The following is a 19,855-nucleotide window of genomic DNA, read 5'->3' as shown; positions in this document are numbered from 1 at the left end:
TTTCTATGACTATATCTTATACATGTACTCTTACATTAAAATCATATACGCGTACTTTTATGCACTTGGGACATACACACATGGTTTAGATGATTTACACATAAAGACCTCTATGGTTTTCTATAATATCATTTTTTGTAAAATAACATTATAGAAAATTTAAAGCAAATTGTCAAAACTGATTTCGCTTCCCACAAATTTCTTTACGTAAACATTTTTAGAGTTTTTTTTATAGTGACACTGTCACTGGAATTACAGCAAGATTTATCATCGAAGGTTTACAAAGACTTTCTACCCTATCCACATTGTTATCTTAAATATGCAACTAATAATCATATTAGCAAAGCAAAATAAATAAATAAGGCCAAGGTCATGACATTGGGACTGAGGTTGAAAAACTAGTCTAATACACACACATTTATATATGTGTTTAAGTGATTAATTTTAAAAACTATGCATTTCATGCATGGGCAGAATTAAGACTTATCATGGCCAGATATAGGATAATGGCTAGAAAATATAATATAAGATTGTATACAAAAATATGCACACAAAAAAAAAAAAGAAAGAAAGAAATATTGAACGTTATACAAAATAAGCATAAATGCATACACAGTTTTATTAATATTATATCATAATATTAGTAGCAATTTAAGAAATTCACAAACGCAAAATGTTTGAATGTAATCAGGAAAACTTTGAAAATACAAAACATCTAGTTTACAGAATATAATATTTATCAAATTTTAATAAAATGTTCTCAATTGAGAACATTTTATTAAAATTTGTTAATTGCTTTGGATCAAAGCAGTTAACGAGTCAATAAGTACTTTAAAATGCATATTTATAAACTATAAAGTTTGAATATTGCATTTATACTTTAAAGCAATCAATACAACCCTGCATTAAAGATTTGTAATAGCTTCTGAAAATTGGCCAGAATAAGTTTACCCTAATTAACTAGCTATGTAGGTTAAACGGAGTACCATAATGGCGTCAAGAAAAATATGGAAAAAATAATGAAAAGTTTCTTTTTAAAATTGTCAAGTCCAGGCATGAAAAACAAATTGTTATAAAAACAAATATCAAATATTGTAATTTGATAAGCTGAATAATCTTTTTTAATGTGCTAGAACCCAAAAAAAGCAATGATAAAAATCAGAATCTCCTATTGACTATTGGCACTTTCTCGACAAAATACAAAATATAAATTTTAGTTAAAAACTACAGAAAGTTTATTGCTAATAAGAATCATAGAAGTTATTTTGTTTTGTTGTATTGTTAAGGAGTGAAAATTATATTTTCGAAATGTTCTGAATCTTCAAAAGAACATAGATTGTGAAGTTAATTATAAAAAAAATTAAGTTATCGGTTTTTGCATTTAATCTGGTGGATTTTTGCACAAATATGGTGGTTTTTTTTATTTAATCTGGCTTTTTTTTGCATTTTATCTGACATTTTTTTTGCGTTTAATCTGGCGGTTTTAAAATTTATGTAAATTTTTTAATGCATGTTATGAATTGCTTAAATGATTAGCAATAAAAAATATTCTACATATTCCAGTTAAAAATAAATTTAGATATATAACAAATAGTATAATCCAATAACATTGAGTAATAATAATATTAATAATAATAATAGCAATAATAACAATAGTAATAATAACAATAATAATAATAACAATATATATTAATATATTCACGATAAAGAAAAACCACCAGATTGAATGTAAAAAACTGCCAGATTAAATGCAAAAAATCACTAGATTAAATGCAATAAACCGCCAGATTAAATACAAAAAACTGCCAGATTAAATGCAAAAACCACCAGATTCGTGCAAAAAACCATCAGATTGAATGCAAAAACCGGTTTAAAAAAAATTCAAGTCATTTTTTCATGATTTTAACTACTAAAAATTTTAACATTCAGATCTTCATTACCAAGACCAAGAACAAAATGCTTTCCATTATACTAGTTTATTGCCCTAAACTACTTTCTTATTTGAATTAATATAAGAATGCTCCTATCGGCTTCATGATGCAGTATTAAAGAAGTAGTAAACACTTTATCCTGAATAAACTTCCATTTTATTTTTATTAAAGTATTTTGATATATGGTTGAACAGAATACGAAACTTTGGCGTTAAAATAATGTCATATTCGACTATCAAATAAATAAAGCAGGCCTTCAAAACTTTGATAATTATCTCAAAGTCTTGATTAAGTCTTGTTCCAAAGAAACTAACTTTATACTCTAAAAAAAAAGAAATTTCTTTTGAGCAGGGTCGACGACACGGATTTTAAAGTGTAGGGGCATAATTATCAATTTCTGAAAAAAGTCCGCTATATATAGAAATTTCTTGAAAAAAAAAGAAAAAGGTTATTTGAAAATAAAGTAAATAGGACAGTTCCCCCAGCTCCCCACGCCTGCCATCCTTTCCCCCCCTCCTTCTTACTCGCTGGTGTCGTCAGCCTTGTTTGTCGTCGGCTCTTTATAGTAAATTTTAGGGTAGGTATAAACTTAGCAAGATGGAACTTTTTACCTTCTAAGTTAAAAAATTATACCTTTAATTAAAGGTATAATCTAATTTCTTTTAATTATTTATTTTTAAGTAATTTTATCATATCAAATAATTAAAATCATTTGATATGATAAAGTAATATAAAATATAATTTAATTATTTAATTTGTTAATATTAACATTAATTAAAGTAGATAATTGTATGACAAATGATTGTTTATTATATAATTTTCTACCATAGAAGATTGAAAATTATACCTAAATTTATTTTAATGCATATCCTACCCTAAGGTTGAAGTTTTTCATTTCTTTCAAGTCTTGTAACTTCAAACATTCTACAAAAGATTTTAAATTTTTTTGTAGCTTATCATTAAACACAATCCATTTTTTTTTCTTTTTTTTTTCACATTTCAGAAAATCGTTTTTTTTTATTCTTTTTTTTTTCACATTTCAGAAAATCATTTTTTTTTAATTCTTTTTTTTTTTTTCACATTTCGGTTTTAAAATAAAATTTAAACTAAGTCTATTCGAGAGAAAAAATATTTCAAAACTATATTATTCCAATGAGAAGCTCCACATAATAAAATGCTTGATTTTTCAAAATTAGTTTTTAAAAAATGGTTACCAAATTAAATTATTGTTTTTTTAAATTGTATTCATTTTTATCTTTCAATCAATATAAATTACGGAAAGAAACTGGACAGGAGTTAGTTTAACATTTTGACTTATAACACAGAATATGCATTAAAAAATTGAGCTGATATATATTAAGACTGTCATTTCAAATAAAAGAAGCTTGTATAAGCTTGAGTACTCCTTGGCAGGTGTAAATCTTTAGAGTTAACAATACTAGCAACATACTTTTGTTGATGATAAAGAAGCTATAGTTTAGATTTATTGGCATTACACCAATCAATATTTGCATAGTTTAAATGACTATGGGTAAATGAGAAATATAACTGAGTTAGACTACGTTTGTTTAAAGCATAATTTTTAAAAAATGCTGTAGTATTCATATTTTTAAGAAAAGAACAACGTTTTTTATAAAGAAAAACGTTTATTTACTAGATTTATTATCCAATATCATATATAACTAAATAGTCATTGTAGTGTTGAACTATCCGGATTTTTTTTTGTATTTTAACTCATGCTCCTCCAATAACGCGAAACGTCTTTTGTTCGTAAATATTTACAAGTACTTTAAATTATGGAGACTGGTGAACAAAGTTTTAAACAATTTTACATTCAAAAGGGATTTAAAGATTTAAGAGATTGATAAAGATTTTGAAATTTTTTAAGGAGAAGAAGCTCTTAAGATTTTTTTCTCTAACAGCAAAATAATTACGCAATTTTAACACCTTGATATCCTGATGCAGGGATTTTAATAATAGACGTTTATTCTACAATAATAAATGTGTCTAAAAATTATTTTTTATGAATCAAGTTATACAAATATATAAAGTTATAAATTATACGTTTAATACCTAAGCGTTGTTGGATTGCAAAATGAGGCAATCCTTATTTACCTTTAGCTAAACAAAAATTACACCTCGGATCAATATCTGCGGTTTTAGAACTTTTACCACCAAATTTTTTCTGGGTATCCTTCTTTTTTTTCTTGGCGATCCTTCCTTTTCTTTCTTGCAATACTAAATAATATAAAGTTTCAATTTTTGTATTTTCGTATGACTATAATAGGTATTATGATTTAAAATTTTCTACATTTAAAAATAAAATGTCGGATTTTATTTATTTCATGTTTTAACTGGGAGAATGATCTTGAACCAGTCATTGTCAAACAATCTCGACTTTTCACTCTATTCATAATGCGGTTTCGTTAAATTGTCGAATTTCTTAATTTTCTTTTAGTTGAGCAAGTCTTTGACTATGGAAAGCTGATATACAAAAAGGTTTCCAAACTGAAAATAAGTATAAACATTTTCAGTTATGTCATTTAAATTTACTGTTGAAATAAACAATTTTTATTGAGCTAAATGCAAAAATTTGACTTTATTATGTCATTTTTATCTGTTTAAGATAATCATGGTGTTTGATAGTCATTAAATACACTTTTAAATAATTTTTCTTTTAATTTTGCATAAAGTTTAATCGAAAAATGATTTTAAAAGAGTCTGTTTTAGCCATTTAAAGGTTATTTTTTAAATATTTGTTTAGACTTTCTATAGTCAACAACCCCTTTCAAATAAAAAATATTGTGGTTTTCATTTCAATTTTCACGTGACTCTTATTAGGAAAAACTTTTTGGGTCTACCGTCCATAGACTACGCAACGCTGAATTTAACTAATAAACAATGTGAAAAAGATCAAAAGGTTTCCATCGGAGTCTTTAATTAAACCAAAAATCAAAATAGTGCTTTAAGTCTAATGAAAATCGCTACGCAAAGAAGTATTTTTAAAAGGAAATGCTTTTTCTGCTCCGAGATTCACCATTTAACCAGGAAGTTCTTGCCTCCTTCCTTATCAATGTCGCTTATTGGGTTAGAGCTGATGCTTAAAATTTGTAGCAGAACTGGAGGGTTGAATAACAAAAACTCAATAAATTACAAATACATTATTTTTGATGAAATCTTCAGTTGTTCATGTAGTTATATTTTCAGTTTAGAAAGATTATTTAATATTGTCTTGTCTTTTTCCAAAACACAATCACAAAGATAGAATAATTCAGACTTAACATTGCTTTTGCAAGTATAAACATCGGAAATTAAATAACGTTCTATTACATTATATTCAATGGTTAGCAATCATTTGCAATGCATTTTAATCATTAGCAATCATAATGGCAATCATTTGATCATTGCACATGTTATTACATAACATTTGTAATCACTCAAGGAAAGAAATTTTATGAAACAACACGGAGCATCAACAATAAAGCTATATAAGTTCAAGTCATCCAAAGAGCAGTCCTGTTAAAATGTTCAAGTGGCCTGAGTACGCTGCTGCGACGAAAAAGATGATTCAGTAGACATTGGAAACGCAACTGTTGAGGCCAAACCACCTACAACAGATCCATTATAGTTCCCAGAAGTAAAACCACTGGTAAACCCATTATTACTAATTCCGGGAGGTAAACCACTGCCAGTAGAATGGAGACGTCTATGATTTAGTTCTGAACTATTTATTTGAGGAATAACTGGATTTTGAAAATTAGCATACAATCTGGAAGCTTCTACACGATCAACAAGACGACTTGATGGAAACACTTCGTTACGTTTTAAAAGATTTAAAGCTGCAGAAACTTGTCCTAAAAAAAAACAACATCAAAATGTCATAAGGTAAACATCAATTAACGATTTATTTACCTAAAAAAACTTATTAACGACTAACTTCCCAAGAATCAAGTACTACTTTTAACAATTGAACAAAAAATTTTTAATGAAATAACCACATAAAGTTTAAAGTGGAAAATTGTGATTTAATAATCTAATAGTAAAGTGAACAAACCCATTTGAAGTTCACAGAAAACTGACAGTAGAATAGCGTGCGTCATTATCCACCTAGATATAGGCATTGACACCACCTGAAAACAAATTTGAAAAAAAATCAAAGTGCCATAATAAAATAGAAACTTAAAACAATGAATCGTTATGTTAATTACTTCAACTTGAATAAATATTGTATTATTATAAAATTTATATTGTAAATTATAAAGTTTTATTTCGAATTTTTTTTAAGTTTGCAGTTGTAGCAGTAACAAACCTCTTTATTACCTGTTTTAAGACATGTTTGCATCTGTCATAGTCAGACCTCATACAATAAGCACTTGCCACATTAATCATCATTGCTGCCTGAGCTTCCATTAAGTTTTTCGGAAATATTTCATCTAAATAATGTTAAAAAATATTATGAGAAAAAAAAGATGAATGCAGAATAACATTTCAAACATCCTCAGAGTGCTATCAACATTTTTGTTATGTCATGAAAAAAAATTTAAAATGTTTTAAGAAGTCTAAAATTTTACAAACTAATTACTTAATTACTACCAAAAGCTTACTAAAGCTATCTATTACTTCTACTAATACTAGTACTACTACAACAACAACAGCTACTACTACTACAACAACAACAGCTACTATTACTACTACTACTACTACTACTACTACTACTACTACTACTACTACTACTACTACTACTACTACTACTACTACTACTACTACTACTACTACTACTACTACTACTACAACAGCAACTACTACAACTATTACAACAACTTCAACAATTATTACAACAGTAACATACTGAGTAAGATTAATAACAATAAAATTCAAATACTGAAACAACATCTTATGTACTTTGCTTGATGAAGTTATTTCTGTTTAACTGTACACCGCTTTGTGGCTTTTGTTCTCAAAGTCAAACTCAATATTTTTATAATTAAAATTAAAGCAATCCTATAATAATTTTTTAAATATAGTTTTTCACACAAGCTTCAAGGGGAATTCTTGAAGCTTGTCGAGTTGAAAAACATCCTGGGGAACAATGAAGTTTGCTTCCTTCATGACAATAAATTGAAAAACTAATGTGGCAATTTTATTTGTAATATGACGGTTTAATTATTTATTGAAGCTTAGCTGGGAAGTGTTGCCTCATCCACCCTACTTGCTTTACTTAACGCCAACAAATTATTGATTAGTTTTGATCATAAAGCAACAGCTATCACAGTGAAAAGTTTGACAATAAGGAGACACTCTGACAGCACCTAAACACTTTTTAGGTTTAGAGCCTAAAGAGTTCTACGCTAATGACATTCATTCATTTAGAAGAAACTTTTTACTAATAGATTGAAGTGTAGCACAGTGGGCCAGAATGGCCAATTTTGAGACAAAATTAATAACTAATTTAATATTAGTGCTACATTCACTATTTTTGGCATGAGTACCAATATAAGGTTTGAGCTTCTTATAAAGGCGTTATTTTTTACTTAGTTGCTATGGGTACCTATTTTTTTGCAGAGCAACAACCTACTTTTTGTAGTTGCTGATTTTTTGTGTCATATACACTAAATTTGGCATGAGCACCAATGTAAGGTCTGCACCTCTTAATAAGGTGTTATTTTTTATTTAGCTGCTATGGATAACTAATTTTTGCATAGCAACAACCTACTTTTCGTAGTTGCAGACTTGTTATGTGTGCTATATATACTAAGTTTGCCACGAGCACCAGTGCAAGGTCTGCGCTTCTTATGAAGGTATTATTTTTTATTTGGTTGCTATAGATACCTATTTTGGCGCAGCATTAACCTACTTAGGTCATATACGCTAAATTTGGTAAGAATACCAATACGAGGTATGCATATTGTATTATGATATCAAGTATGGATACCTTATTATGCATAGCAACAGGCTTTTTATAGTGACAGGCAATTTTATACATATTTTTGACTTATTTACAGCAAATTATTAATTTGCAGTAAATAGGTTAATGCTATACTCAAATAGGTATCCATAGCAACCAAATATATAAATTAGAATTACATTTGATATGGTCAAACTTGTGTGTAAAATGGTCACAATGCTTTTTAAAATCTTTATTCCGGGCCTCTATAGTTTCTTTACTTAAGAGCCCAATTGGTAATGTCATGTAATCAACAACACTGGGAGCGTGAATTAGCATTTTGTGAATGATCTGCTGCATATAGTACCATGGATAGCATTCCACATAAAACCTAGCTGTATGTGTACAGTACTCCCTGAATAAATCTGCATCAAGCTCAAAACCACATGAAATACAAGTCAGAACAACATGGAACATTTTTATAAGTTCAAAATTGAGTCCTGTGATTTTAGAAAACAATTGTTCATTCTGAAAGGCTCTTCTGGAGGTGTTGCCATCATTAGATGTTCCTGAGCCGCCAGCCTTAGGCCTATCGACAATCAGTCCCAGCTTCTCTTGAAAAGCAAGTTGAATTTTTTTCTTTTGCATTTCAATTTGTTGCTTCTCAGCTGGTATTCTTGATGAACATTTCTTGACTGGTATTTTTTAAGCAGTGTGGATTAAGCATTTGAATGTTCGTATTCATGCATGTAGAATTGAAATCCCATATTGTAACCCATTTTGAGTGTGCAACTTCAGTAACACATTTTCTACGAGTTTATATATATACAAGTTTACATAGATATATACATATATACATATGTATATATATATATATATATATATATATATATATATATATATATATATATATATATATATATATATATATATATATATATATATATATATATATATTTACATATACATGTGTATATATATACATAAGCATGTACCTATGTACAAAATATTTTTTATAAACCTTGTCAATATCATTCATTTCTTTAGGACTAACACCACATAGAGAGCAGCACTGTGATGAGTCAGTTACATCTGATAATGCAGTTACTATGATTGATGGGCTTTGCCATCAATCATAGTAATTGACTTACCATTAAATAGGATATAGCTTGTTTTAGTTAGCTGTTTGATCTCATTTTTTAATGTCAATTCCTCACTACGAAGAAGGTCTGCAGTTTCCTCTTCAAATTTAAATTGCAAAGGCTGACAGTACAAAGTAGATGATGGTTTAGAATTTCTAAAAAGAAAAATCTTTTTATCATCAACGATAGATGAGAGCTCTAAAGGCATAAAGCATGTAATAAACAGAGACTCCTCACTCTTTAGATTCCTTGTACACTCATCATCATTACATGTTTGTTTATAAATACTATGCCTATTTGAGCCATCAAAACTAGCTTTGTATATTAGAGTTACTCTATTATACTCATTTGCATTTACAACACCAGTCTGTGTCTCCAAAAGCCTTGTTGTAGTATGATCCAGTAGATCTTGAAGTGGAACACTAGCAGTATAAAAGTTACACCGATATTTTTAGGATAGCATCGATTTTTACCACTCTAACATTATTATATGCTGGGTAGAGATTGCATTCCTTTTCATCAGCTTTGTTTTTCATCAGTTGATAAGATGCCTTTGTCAAATTACAATCTAAAATAAGGGCCAAAACTTCATCAGTAGACATAAGATGGGGATATAGTATCCACTAACAATTTTTCTGCTAATTTGGCTTTTTTAGGCTCATTATTTTTTCCAAATTTGACTTTAGTTGCAAATAAAAGTTGGCTAGCTGAGTATTGATCCATTTCAGCAACTTTTCTATACTTAGATTTCAAAGATGACTCCTCAAAATTTAAAGTAGGCCTACCAAGAGGAGTGGTAACAATTGTTGGAGTAGCAGGTGGAACATATGCAGAAGGTATAAAGTCCGAACCCAACCATTTTGCATACTTTTTCTCAAATGCTGCAGCTTTGCAGCTAACATCATTCCAACGAGACTTTAAGTTCTTTAAGAATGCAATTAACTTGTTTCTTATAACTTCAAAATCATCTAAGCCTAACTTGACAAATAATTGATCATAAATTGATCATAAATCTTGTATAGATATATTATTGGATCTAATGCAGTTGTATATATAATGGTACTTCATTGTTATATTACTATTTATTCTAAAAATAGAAAAGTCAACCTATATATATATATATATATATATATATATATATATATATATATATATATATATATATATATATATATATATATATATATATATATATATATATATATATATATATATATATATATATATATATATATATATAATTTAATATATTTTGCATAATCTAATATAATATAAGTTAAATATAGTTGGCGATTATTTTACTACCAATATCTAAGCAACCTATTTATATAGGGTTTTTGTATAATCAATAATATATAGTAATATAAAAAAAATGTTTTATTGACAGTTGTCACAGTATAAAATCATGTGTAATGTTTTAGTTACATAGTCTACATTTGCAAGTATCTGCAACCAAAACTGTTTTTAACTCATTAAATATATTTTTTCAGTGAATATCAGCAATAAAAACCGTGGCCAAACATGGCCAAAAAAATATAAGCATAGTATTAGCAAAAAAAAAACGCAATTATTTCAACCATTAAACACATTATCTTGATTGATTATAAAATGAGTCAAATACATTCAAGAAGATAAACAGCAATTCCAATTGATAGCCAATATATGTATTAAAACTACAATTCAAATTCGTGGTAATATAAATTATCTAACATTAAATGGCAAAACAAATAAAAAAAATTTTTTTTTGTTTTTTAAACTTTTTTAGAAAAGCGCATGACCCCCTAAAATATTGTTCAGGACAACTTAATATTAAAAAATTTTAGTGAAGGCACATTTTTTGATTAACAATCCTTATGCTTTTATGTAAATCAATACCTTACGTTCATTGAATAGTAGTTTTTAATACAAAAATTGAATAAAAATAATTTTGACTTTTGGAACACCATGGCCCCACTGTGTGTAGATATAAATATAAAGTAGAATGGCACACACAGATTTCTAAGAGCAATTTTTATTCATTTAGAAGAAATATTTTACTAATTATGTCATTCTAACCATAATTTTTTTGATGTTGAATGAACCAGATTAGCAATCAAATGAACCAGATAGATAGAATGAATTAGATCAGTAACTAAATGAAACATATCAGTATTTAAATAAATCGGATCAGTAATTGTATGAATCAGATCTGTAATTGACTCCCTAAGAAAAAATTTCATCAAGAGTTTTTATAAAAATTTGGTGAAAAAGTGAAACTTTTAAAATCTATTAACTTTAAATAAATTTAAATATTATATTATCCACAAACATTCAAGTTTTTTGCTTTCTTTTAGTTTTTCTTTTAGAATCCAATGACTTTTTAGCTTCACTATTTTAGGGAGAACCTGATGAACTTTATAAGAAAGTAGCTATTTTAAGTAACTCTATTTTACAATTAATTATAAAAAATGCGAATCAGTAAAATGCAAACTTGCGAACCATGACATTATATTTTAATGACCACTACAGTTATGATATTAAAAAAAAGTTTGCTCTTCAATTCTTTCATTTAAATTAAACAAAATGAAATTAAATTCATTTTTTTTATTTATATATATTTTTTAATTAAATTAAATTTATGCTTCTGCTTGAAATCCTTAAAATATATAGCAAAATAAACAACTTAACAGCAAATACAAAATAAAAAATATATCATTAACAACCATTAGGATCATGGTTCGCAAAAAAAGTTTGCATTTTACTGGTTGGCAGTTCACATTTTACCAACTACCTTCTTCAGTATAGATTTTTTAATTAAACAAATTAGTCTATCATTATTTTTTAATTAAATAAATTAGTCTATCTATTATTACTATCATTATTATACAAATAATAGTTTGTTTTTTTTTAATTAAATTTAACTAAAAAATTAAAATTAAAAAAAAAATTTTTTCAAAAAAAATCCATCTAATTTAACTATCATTTTTAAACCTGTTTTTTTTTTTTTTTGTCTTAATGTTTAATCTATTCCAAACCTAGTTGTACATGGTATTAATGTTTAGTCTACTCCAAAATAGTTGTACATAGTATTAATGTTTAATCTACTCCAAACCTAGTTGTACATAGTATTAATGTTTAATCTACTTCAAACCTTTACATAGAAGAACCGAATTATAATTTTATTTGAGGCAACCACATTGCACAACTACTGTATAATTGAATTTAAAAATTTATAACAAGTTACTCACATAATTTAACATTTTTTGTTTAATTTATGTTAATTTATGTTTATTATGATTTAATTTATTTTGTTTTATAATACTTCATTTTATATAAACTAACATTTTTAATACCATAAAAAAAAAAATTGTGAAACCAACTACTGAGATCAGATAAAAAAAAGTTCATTAAAAAAATCAATTGAAAAAGTAAAGAATTAAAAGAGTAAAAAATTAAATAAATATAAGAATTACTAGTTTTCATAGAAAGCATGTCCTGTTCGAATGTCTGCAACTTCTTCAGGTTTTCAGGTGATAACTCTTGCAAAGCTTCAGTTACTTTATCCAACTTGATAAGAGATTCAATTAAGTAAATGTGTGCTAAAAACCTAAAACAATCAAGTAAATGTGTGCTAAAAACCTAAAACTTGATAAGAGATTCAATTAAGTAAATGTGTGCTAAAAACCTAAAACTTGATAAGAGATTCAATTAAGTAAATGTGTGCTAAAAATCTAAAACTTGATAAGAGATTCAATTAAGTAAATGTGTGCTAAAAACCTAAAACAATCAAGTAAATGTGTGCTAAAAACCTAAAACTTGATAAGAGATTCAATTAAGTAAATGTGTGCTAAAAACCTAAAACAAGCTAATCAAGTCAAAAAATAAAACAAAATTTTTTAAACAATTTATGTAGATAAATTGAATTTATGTTTGGCTATGGATAGGCAATATCTGCGTATTTTAAAGATCTATTAACAGCAGGAAAAAAAAAACTCTTTTTCTGAAAATAATTCCTAGGTTAAACTGGGCAGAATATATTGGTAACGTGCAGACCGTGCAAACATAGCATTTAAAACATAATTAAGGTTTAAAGAAATGTTTCAGTAACACTATATAAATGTTTTGCAAAAATCAACAAATTTTTAACAATAACTGAGAAAAAATCAGAAATTTTAAGTGTAATTCAAACAAAAAATATTCAATACAATATAATAAAAATTATACAAAATATTGCAAAGATAATAAATATTTAATAAAAAAAATTATTTTCAGTTAAAATTAAATATTTCATTTTATATAACCTTATAAGGTTGATTAAAAAATAATGTATAATATAAACAAAATGCAATTATATTTAAACAAACTTTTATCTGCAAAAATACAAATAAAATACATTTTATACAAATTATACCTTAAAAAATATAAGAAGTTGCAAATAAAATTGTTTAAGAGTGTCTTTTGGATATGATTAATCTGTTTATTTATACCAGATTTTAACCATTCTATGAACATACTTTATATAACTTTTAACTCAAACTTATTAAATGTTAAATCCAAAACAGAAAAAAACACTGGTCATTAAATTGCAAAAAACAATTTTTATTAGTATGGAGATGTTCATATATATTAGAGTTTTGTCCTACTTGTTATGTTTAATCAAATCAGAAAGGTTACCTAATTAAATAAATTTCTATATATTTTTGAATCAAGGTCTCATAATAAGCATTTCAAAATTTATAATATTTTCTAATTATTCAAATAACACTTTAAGATTATTGCAATGGGATTACTCAAATATTCTCTCTCTCTCTCTCTCTCTCTCTCCCTCTCTCTCTCTCTCTCTCTCTCTCTCTCTCTCTCTCTCTCTCTCTCTCTCTCTCTCTCTCTCTCTCTCTCTCTCTCTCTCTGTATATATATATATATATATATATATATATATATATATATATATATATATATATATATATATATATATATTTGAGTAATCCTTTAATAATCTTAAAGTGTAACTTGAATAATTAGAAAATATTATAAAGACCATTTTGGAATGCTTATTATGAGACCTTGATTCAAATATATATATAGAAATTTATTTAATTAGGTAACCTTTCTGATTCTATTCAATTTGAAAATAAACTTAAATTATTTTAGTGATATACAATGTGAACAGATGTTTTAAATGTTTTAAACAGATGTGTCTTTGCACAACTTCAAGCCAGTCCAAGAGAATTGAAAATAATAGAAATAGAAAAAAATAAAGATTAAACTTCAGCTTGTTTGTTTGACATTAAGAAACTCAAACTTTAATCATCCCAATTTATTTGTCTATTAATATATTTTGAATTTTCAACAATTCTTAAATTTATATGCATTTACTTTAAATTGAAAAAAAAAAAATACAGTTTATAAACACCTTTTACCTAATAATAGAAATTAAAATTCTATTTAAATATTTTACACCTTCCACCATTCTTTATTTGCTGTTATATCTTTGAACAATACTCAATAATAATAATTAATTACTTTTTAAATTTTGTTGCAAAGAACTGTGGGAATTATATCTTTTTTTATATACTTATAATAAAATATAACATTTGAATGACTGCAGCATGATTAGTGTTTAAAATCCTTATTTTGCCATTGCATGAAAACATTCAAGCAACATGCAAAACAATACAAAAAAATTTAAAAAAATAAACTTAACAGTACATAAAAAATAAACACTTAAATTAAACAACATACGCTAAATAAAATAAATTTAACTTACTTAAATGGAGCAGTTAAATGAGACATTTTTAACAAAAGACGACAATACTCTTGACTTTTGTAATAATCACCAAGACGAAGAGCAATATATGCATGACAACATAAAATGGATGATCTAATAAAAAGATTTTGTAATATATATATATATATATATATATATATATATATATATATATATATATATATATATATATTATATTGTCTTATTATTGTTTATTTATAGTTTTTTCATTATTATAATTTATTATTATTATTTTTATATTTTATTAACTGCTTGTTTTTGAGATCTTTAATTTAATTCATTTTGAAAACTATAATTTCATTATTTGATGGATGCATTGTAAACTCATTTATAGTGTTATTCTTATAGTACCTCTAAAATATTATTTTAAATTAAATTCACATCAACAAAGACTTAATGACATTCAACTGTCATCCGTAAATTTTACAAAATACTACTTTAGGTTTAATTTTGTAATATGTTGGAATTTTATATTACTACACCTGAATATTTTATACCACCACACCTGAAGGTTTCTTATTGTTTTATAAATAATGTAATAGTAACTGCATTATAACAAATTCAATACTTTTTAAGATGTTGATGATAGCAAATTTTGTTTTGATCTATCTTATTGATATACAATGACTCTGCCAATGGCAAACGTTTTTTTTAAACATTAAAATAAAAAATAAGTAAACAAAATATATAAGGAAAATACTATGAATATAAATATGAATATAAATAACATGGTGGCCAGCATCCAATCATTGAAGGCATTATTGACGTCAAAACGTGAATGTTTTGCAGAATATGAGCAAAAGGGAGCAGAAAAAGCTGGCTCACAGAAATATTTGATAACTTGTTGAGAATTTAAATTGTGAAACTAACTCCCCTTGACTCTTAGGCTATTGAATAAATACAACTTATTAGTAAGCATAGCTTTGATAATAATAGGTGTACTCACAAAATTTGATTCAAAGCATTATACTCTTACCGTATTAATATTTTAAAAAATATTTAATGTGATTTAAAAATTTTTCAGATTTTTGCAACAACTTTGCTGTTGCAAAAAATCTGAAATCTAAAATTGTTACACAACTGTTGTTGTATAATGATTTTAGTTGTTAAATTTTTTTTTTGTTATTGCTTATTTTACATCAAAATCTAAAAAACAAAACAAAATCTAAAAAACATTCATTTAGTGTTTTTGATGTGATATTATGATATTATGTAAAAATTATGTATGCTATGTAAAACTATGCAAATAAATTATTGTTAAATTATTTGTAAAATTATACAGTTTAATACTTTATTTACTTAAAAGTATTTAAAAAATTTGAAAATATACAAATTTCATAAGAATTATTGTGGAACTATTGCTGTCACAGCTTCCATAACCAGGAACTTGCTTAGTCATGTTTGTTTTGACATACAACAAACATAGCCATAAGCCAGCACAAAATATATAATTTAACATGGTGGGACATAATTTTCTGAAATATAAAATCATAACTGAAATCTGAAACCATAAAAAACTTATTGTTAAAAAAATAATAACTAGATAAAATTATAATATTCTAAGAAAAAAATGTTTAAAAAAAGAATGAAAAAAAAACAACAACATTCAATATCCAATAACAACAAACACAGTGATCAAGTATAAAATATGGGCGAAGATCAAAGAATAGGAAATTTTAAAAAACCAATAATTTGTTTAGTTTCTTTTAATGCTTGTTTAAAATGACACATACTTGCAAGTTTTTCTTAATAGAAATTATAAAAAATTGAAAAAAAAAAATTATTCTTCATATACTGATGAATTCCAATTATATCATAAAATTAAAAAAACTTGAATTTAAAAATTATATATAACTTTTAACATTACCTTAGATTGTAGGCTTCTTTTGTTTGCACTGGTTCTCCAGGCGGACATTCAACATTTAGCCGACCTGGATTATTTTTTTTCAATGAGCCATTTCCTCTATAAAGTATATATTATTAACTTAAAAATTACTTTTTTACATTTTGACTAATATGTAATTAAAAATAATACTAATAATGACAAGCTTTCCTAATAATGACAAACTTCAAACAAAGTAAGTTTGAGATTTATTGTTGATATATATTTGTTTAATATTGAGATTTAGTAATATAAAATAAACATTATTTTCTCACTTAAAAAGCATAGTAACCTGTTCAGCTTCTTTAAATATTACAAAAAAATTTTAATAATAATTTTAATTAATAAAACTTTTTGAAAAGTCCTGTTTATCAAAAGTACTGTATTCATAAATCTTAGTACCATAATAACAGTTTTAATTTTTTCACAATCTTTGTATTTACAACACTTGCATTTGTATTAAAAACCTTAATAAGCTTTTACTTCTACCACCAATATATAACCATTCACGAAAAACCAAATATTAAAAATTATTATGTTAACTTGTTATAAAATTATGTGACAACTTTAGTGGTTTTGTCTATTAATTGAGTTTAACATTATTTATAGTAAGAAATTTTTTTTTTATTAAAATTAAGATAATAATTTTTTATTATCAATTAAAATGTAAGATAATAATTTTATTATAGTTAGGCAAACGCAGAATACTTCAATGATATTGAATACTCCTGGATAATTAACAAGTAGTCTTTATAACCATTGTCATGGTCACCAAAGTATTACACATTGTCACAAAAGGTAAAAAGAGCCTTACAACAACATAGAAATTAACAAATATAGGAAAGCAATGCAACTTAAATAACTCAACAACAGTTTAATTACTAAATTTTTTGCATTTTTTGTTTTGATGGTGGGTGGTGGTATACCATTTAGTATTTCATAATGTCAACTGACTTATGCAAGTCACTAAAATTTTTTACACTGGACTGAATTTTTTCTTTGTTTCAGTTTCATTTACTATGATGAAAATAATTTGGATAAACCTGGTCTTGAATTTTGTGGCCATGAGTAAATGACTAGAATCTCATCATATAATATAGTATAATCAATTATAGCTCATCATATAATATAGTATAATCAATTATATGCATTAAATTTTCCAAAAATTTGGAAAAATGCTCCAAATAACCATATAACATTTAAAAAAAACTAAGTTCTGAATTCATCAAAATTCATGCAAAATGCTTTATATCAAATCTGTAGCTTGTCTGATTATCGTAGGACAAAGAATTGATCAAAGATATAATCAGACATTGCTTTGGGACAGAGTTTTGTTAAAAAGAATAATTTGTTTGGTGAATAAAACTTATACAAAACAAAAGCTTTTATCTAAGTGACCTTCACGATTAATGGTCAATCAAATTGTTTAAATACATCTAAAAAGAAAATTTATAAAAAAATTTAACAAAGCAGAGTGATTAAATTTTATTCTTAATACGGTATTTAGAAAATAATGATATAAATAAACTTTACTTTTTAACAATAAATTATAGCATTCTAAAACAAGTTTTAGAGAAGTATTTGTTCATTTCTTTTTATTAATTTGCATTTTAATATTTTTTTCATAAAAATTTAAATGATGACAAAGTTTCTCAATTAATCTCCTATTTTATCTCAGAAGTAAGGTTAATTAGAAAATTTTGGAAAATCTTTAACAATGTCATTAACAAAGACAAGTTTAATATTCCATTTGACAATACAGATATGTGATAAGGCAGAACTATTTGCAAAAACCTTTTCCTCCAATGAGTCTAATGACCACACTTTTCCTGTCATTTTAAAGAAACAGTTTATTCAATTGATAAATATCCAAATCACTTCTGCGGAAAAACTTTCTGACAACCAGTTAGGAGTTAGGAGTACGTTACGCTAAATTTAACTTTTAAATAGAAATATGATAATTTGCTCTTTTTTTAAATCAAATTCAAAATTATTTAAAATTTTGAAAATATTAAAAGAATTTTGTGAGTTTTTAACCCTTGCTTACAATAGTTTTAAATTTAATTGAATGGAAACTGCAGCGACGCCAGTAATACTTAGTAGCATAACATAAATCCTGTGCTGTAGCTAGATTTATGTTTGAAAACCAAACATAGATACAGTAGCTAGCTACAGTAACAATATCAGATTTAGACAATAGTGCAAGTGAGAAAGAAAGTTTTTAATAAATCGTAAATATTTGTAATAGTTAAATATTTTTTGGAGGACAATTGAAATAAAAACTAAAATATAAAATATTTAAATTTAAAAAAATAAATAACTTTAATTCTGTTCTATTTATCTATCTTTCTATATATACATGTTCGACCTTCTTTCTGTTGAGGTAATCCCAAATATGCTCAATTATATTCAAAACTGGACTCTAGGGAGACCAGGTCATCAATTCCAGTACTCCTTTCTTTGCCATTTTATTTATTTAATTTTTTGCGACTCGAGAACAATGTTTTGAGTCATTGTTCTGCTGCAGAATAAAATTATGACCTATTAGTCTCATTTCGGATGATACAGCATGGTGCCTTAGGATATCCACATAACGTTCCCCAGTGAGTCGCCCCTCTCCTCCAGATGAAAATAAACAGCCCCAAACTTGTAAAAAGCCTCCTCTGTGTTTAATACTAGGGTTTAAACACTCAAGCTGATAGGCGTCCAATTCTTTTTCAAACATATTGGCGCCCTGTCTTTCCAAAAATTTTGACTTTGGACTCATCAATGTACAGAACCCGATTAAACATTTCCTGGGCCCAATCTTTGTGTTGTTTTGCATATTTAAGTTGTTTTTCTTTATTGCCACACCATAATAATGGTTTTCAAATTGCAACACACCCTTTTAATCCCGATTTAAGTAGGTGCCATCGAATAAAAGAAGAGCTGACACTTTTCTGAGTTGCTGTGTTAATGTCTTTTGCCAGCTCGGTAGATGCTTTTTTTGTATTTCTTAAAGATAGGGTTTTTAAATATTTATCGTCATCTTTTGTTAGCTTAGGAGGTCTACCACTTTTCTTTCTATCTTCAGGGGAGCCAGTTTCTCTTAAGTTTTTAATGATTTCTGTAACAGCATTCTTCGAATATCCTGTTTTGGATATAGTTGTTATGACACATCATTTTAATAAATAAACAAACAAATCCTTCATGTTTCCTCATCAATTTTGTTTATTTTTTCAAAACAATATATTCTTTCAACTTTTCTTA

At 26.1% G+C, this 19,855-nt stretch overlaps 1 protein-coding gene across 1 annotated transcript in view; it reads right to left on the bottom strand.

The window, feature by feature from the left end:
- Positions 1-5,095: 5,095 nt before the first annotated feature.
- The window catches only part of LOC100204834 (CCR4-NOT transcription complex subunit 10), a 40,844-nt gene continuing 26,084 nt past the window's right edge, over positions 5,096-19,855 (bottom strand). The window contains exons 11-16 of the mRNA XM_065819984.1: positions 16,592-16,687; positions 14,704-14,817; positions 12,410-12,543; positions 6,252-6,364; positions 5,986-6,061; positions 5,096-5,785 (exon numbers count right to left, since the gene is read on the bottom strand). Coding sequence (XP_065676056.1) covers positions 5,460-5,785; positions 5,986-6,061; positions 6,252-6,364; positions 12,410-12,543; positions 14,704-14,817; positions 16,592-16,687 — 859 coding nt within the window. The 3' untranslated portion in view covers positions 5,096-5,459. The remainder of the gene's footprint in view (positions 5,786-5,985; positions 6,062-6,251; positions 6,365-12,409; positions 12,544-14,703; positions 14,818-16,591; positions 16,688-19,855) is intronic.

The sequence above is a fragment of the Hydra vulgaris genome, chromosome 15 (genome assembly GCF_038396675.1).
Source record: "Hydra vulgaris chromosome 15, alternate assembly HydraT2T_AEP".
Lineage (NCBI taxonomy): Eukaryota > Metazoa > Cnidaria > Hydrozoa > Anthoathecata > Hydridae > Hydra > Hydra vulgaris.
The sequence above is the reverse complement of the archived record's forward strand: the minus strand, read 5'-3'. Positions and strand labels throughout refer to the sequence as shown.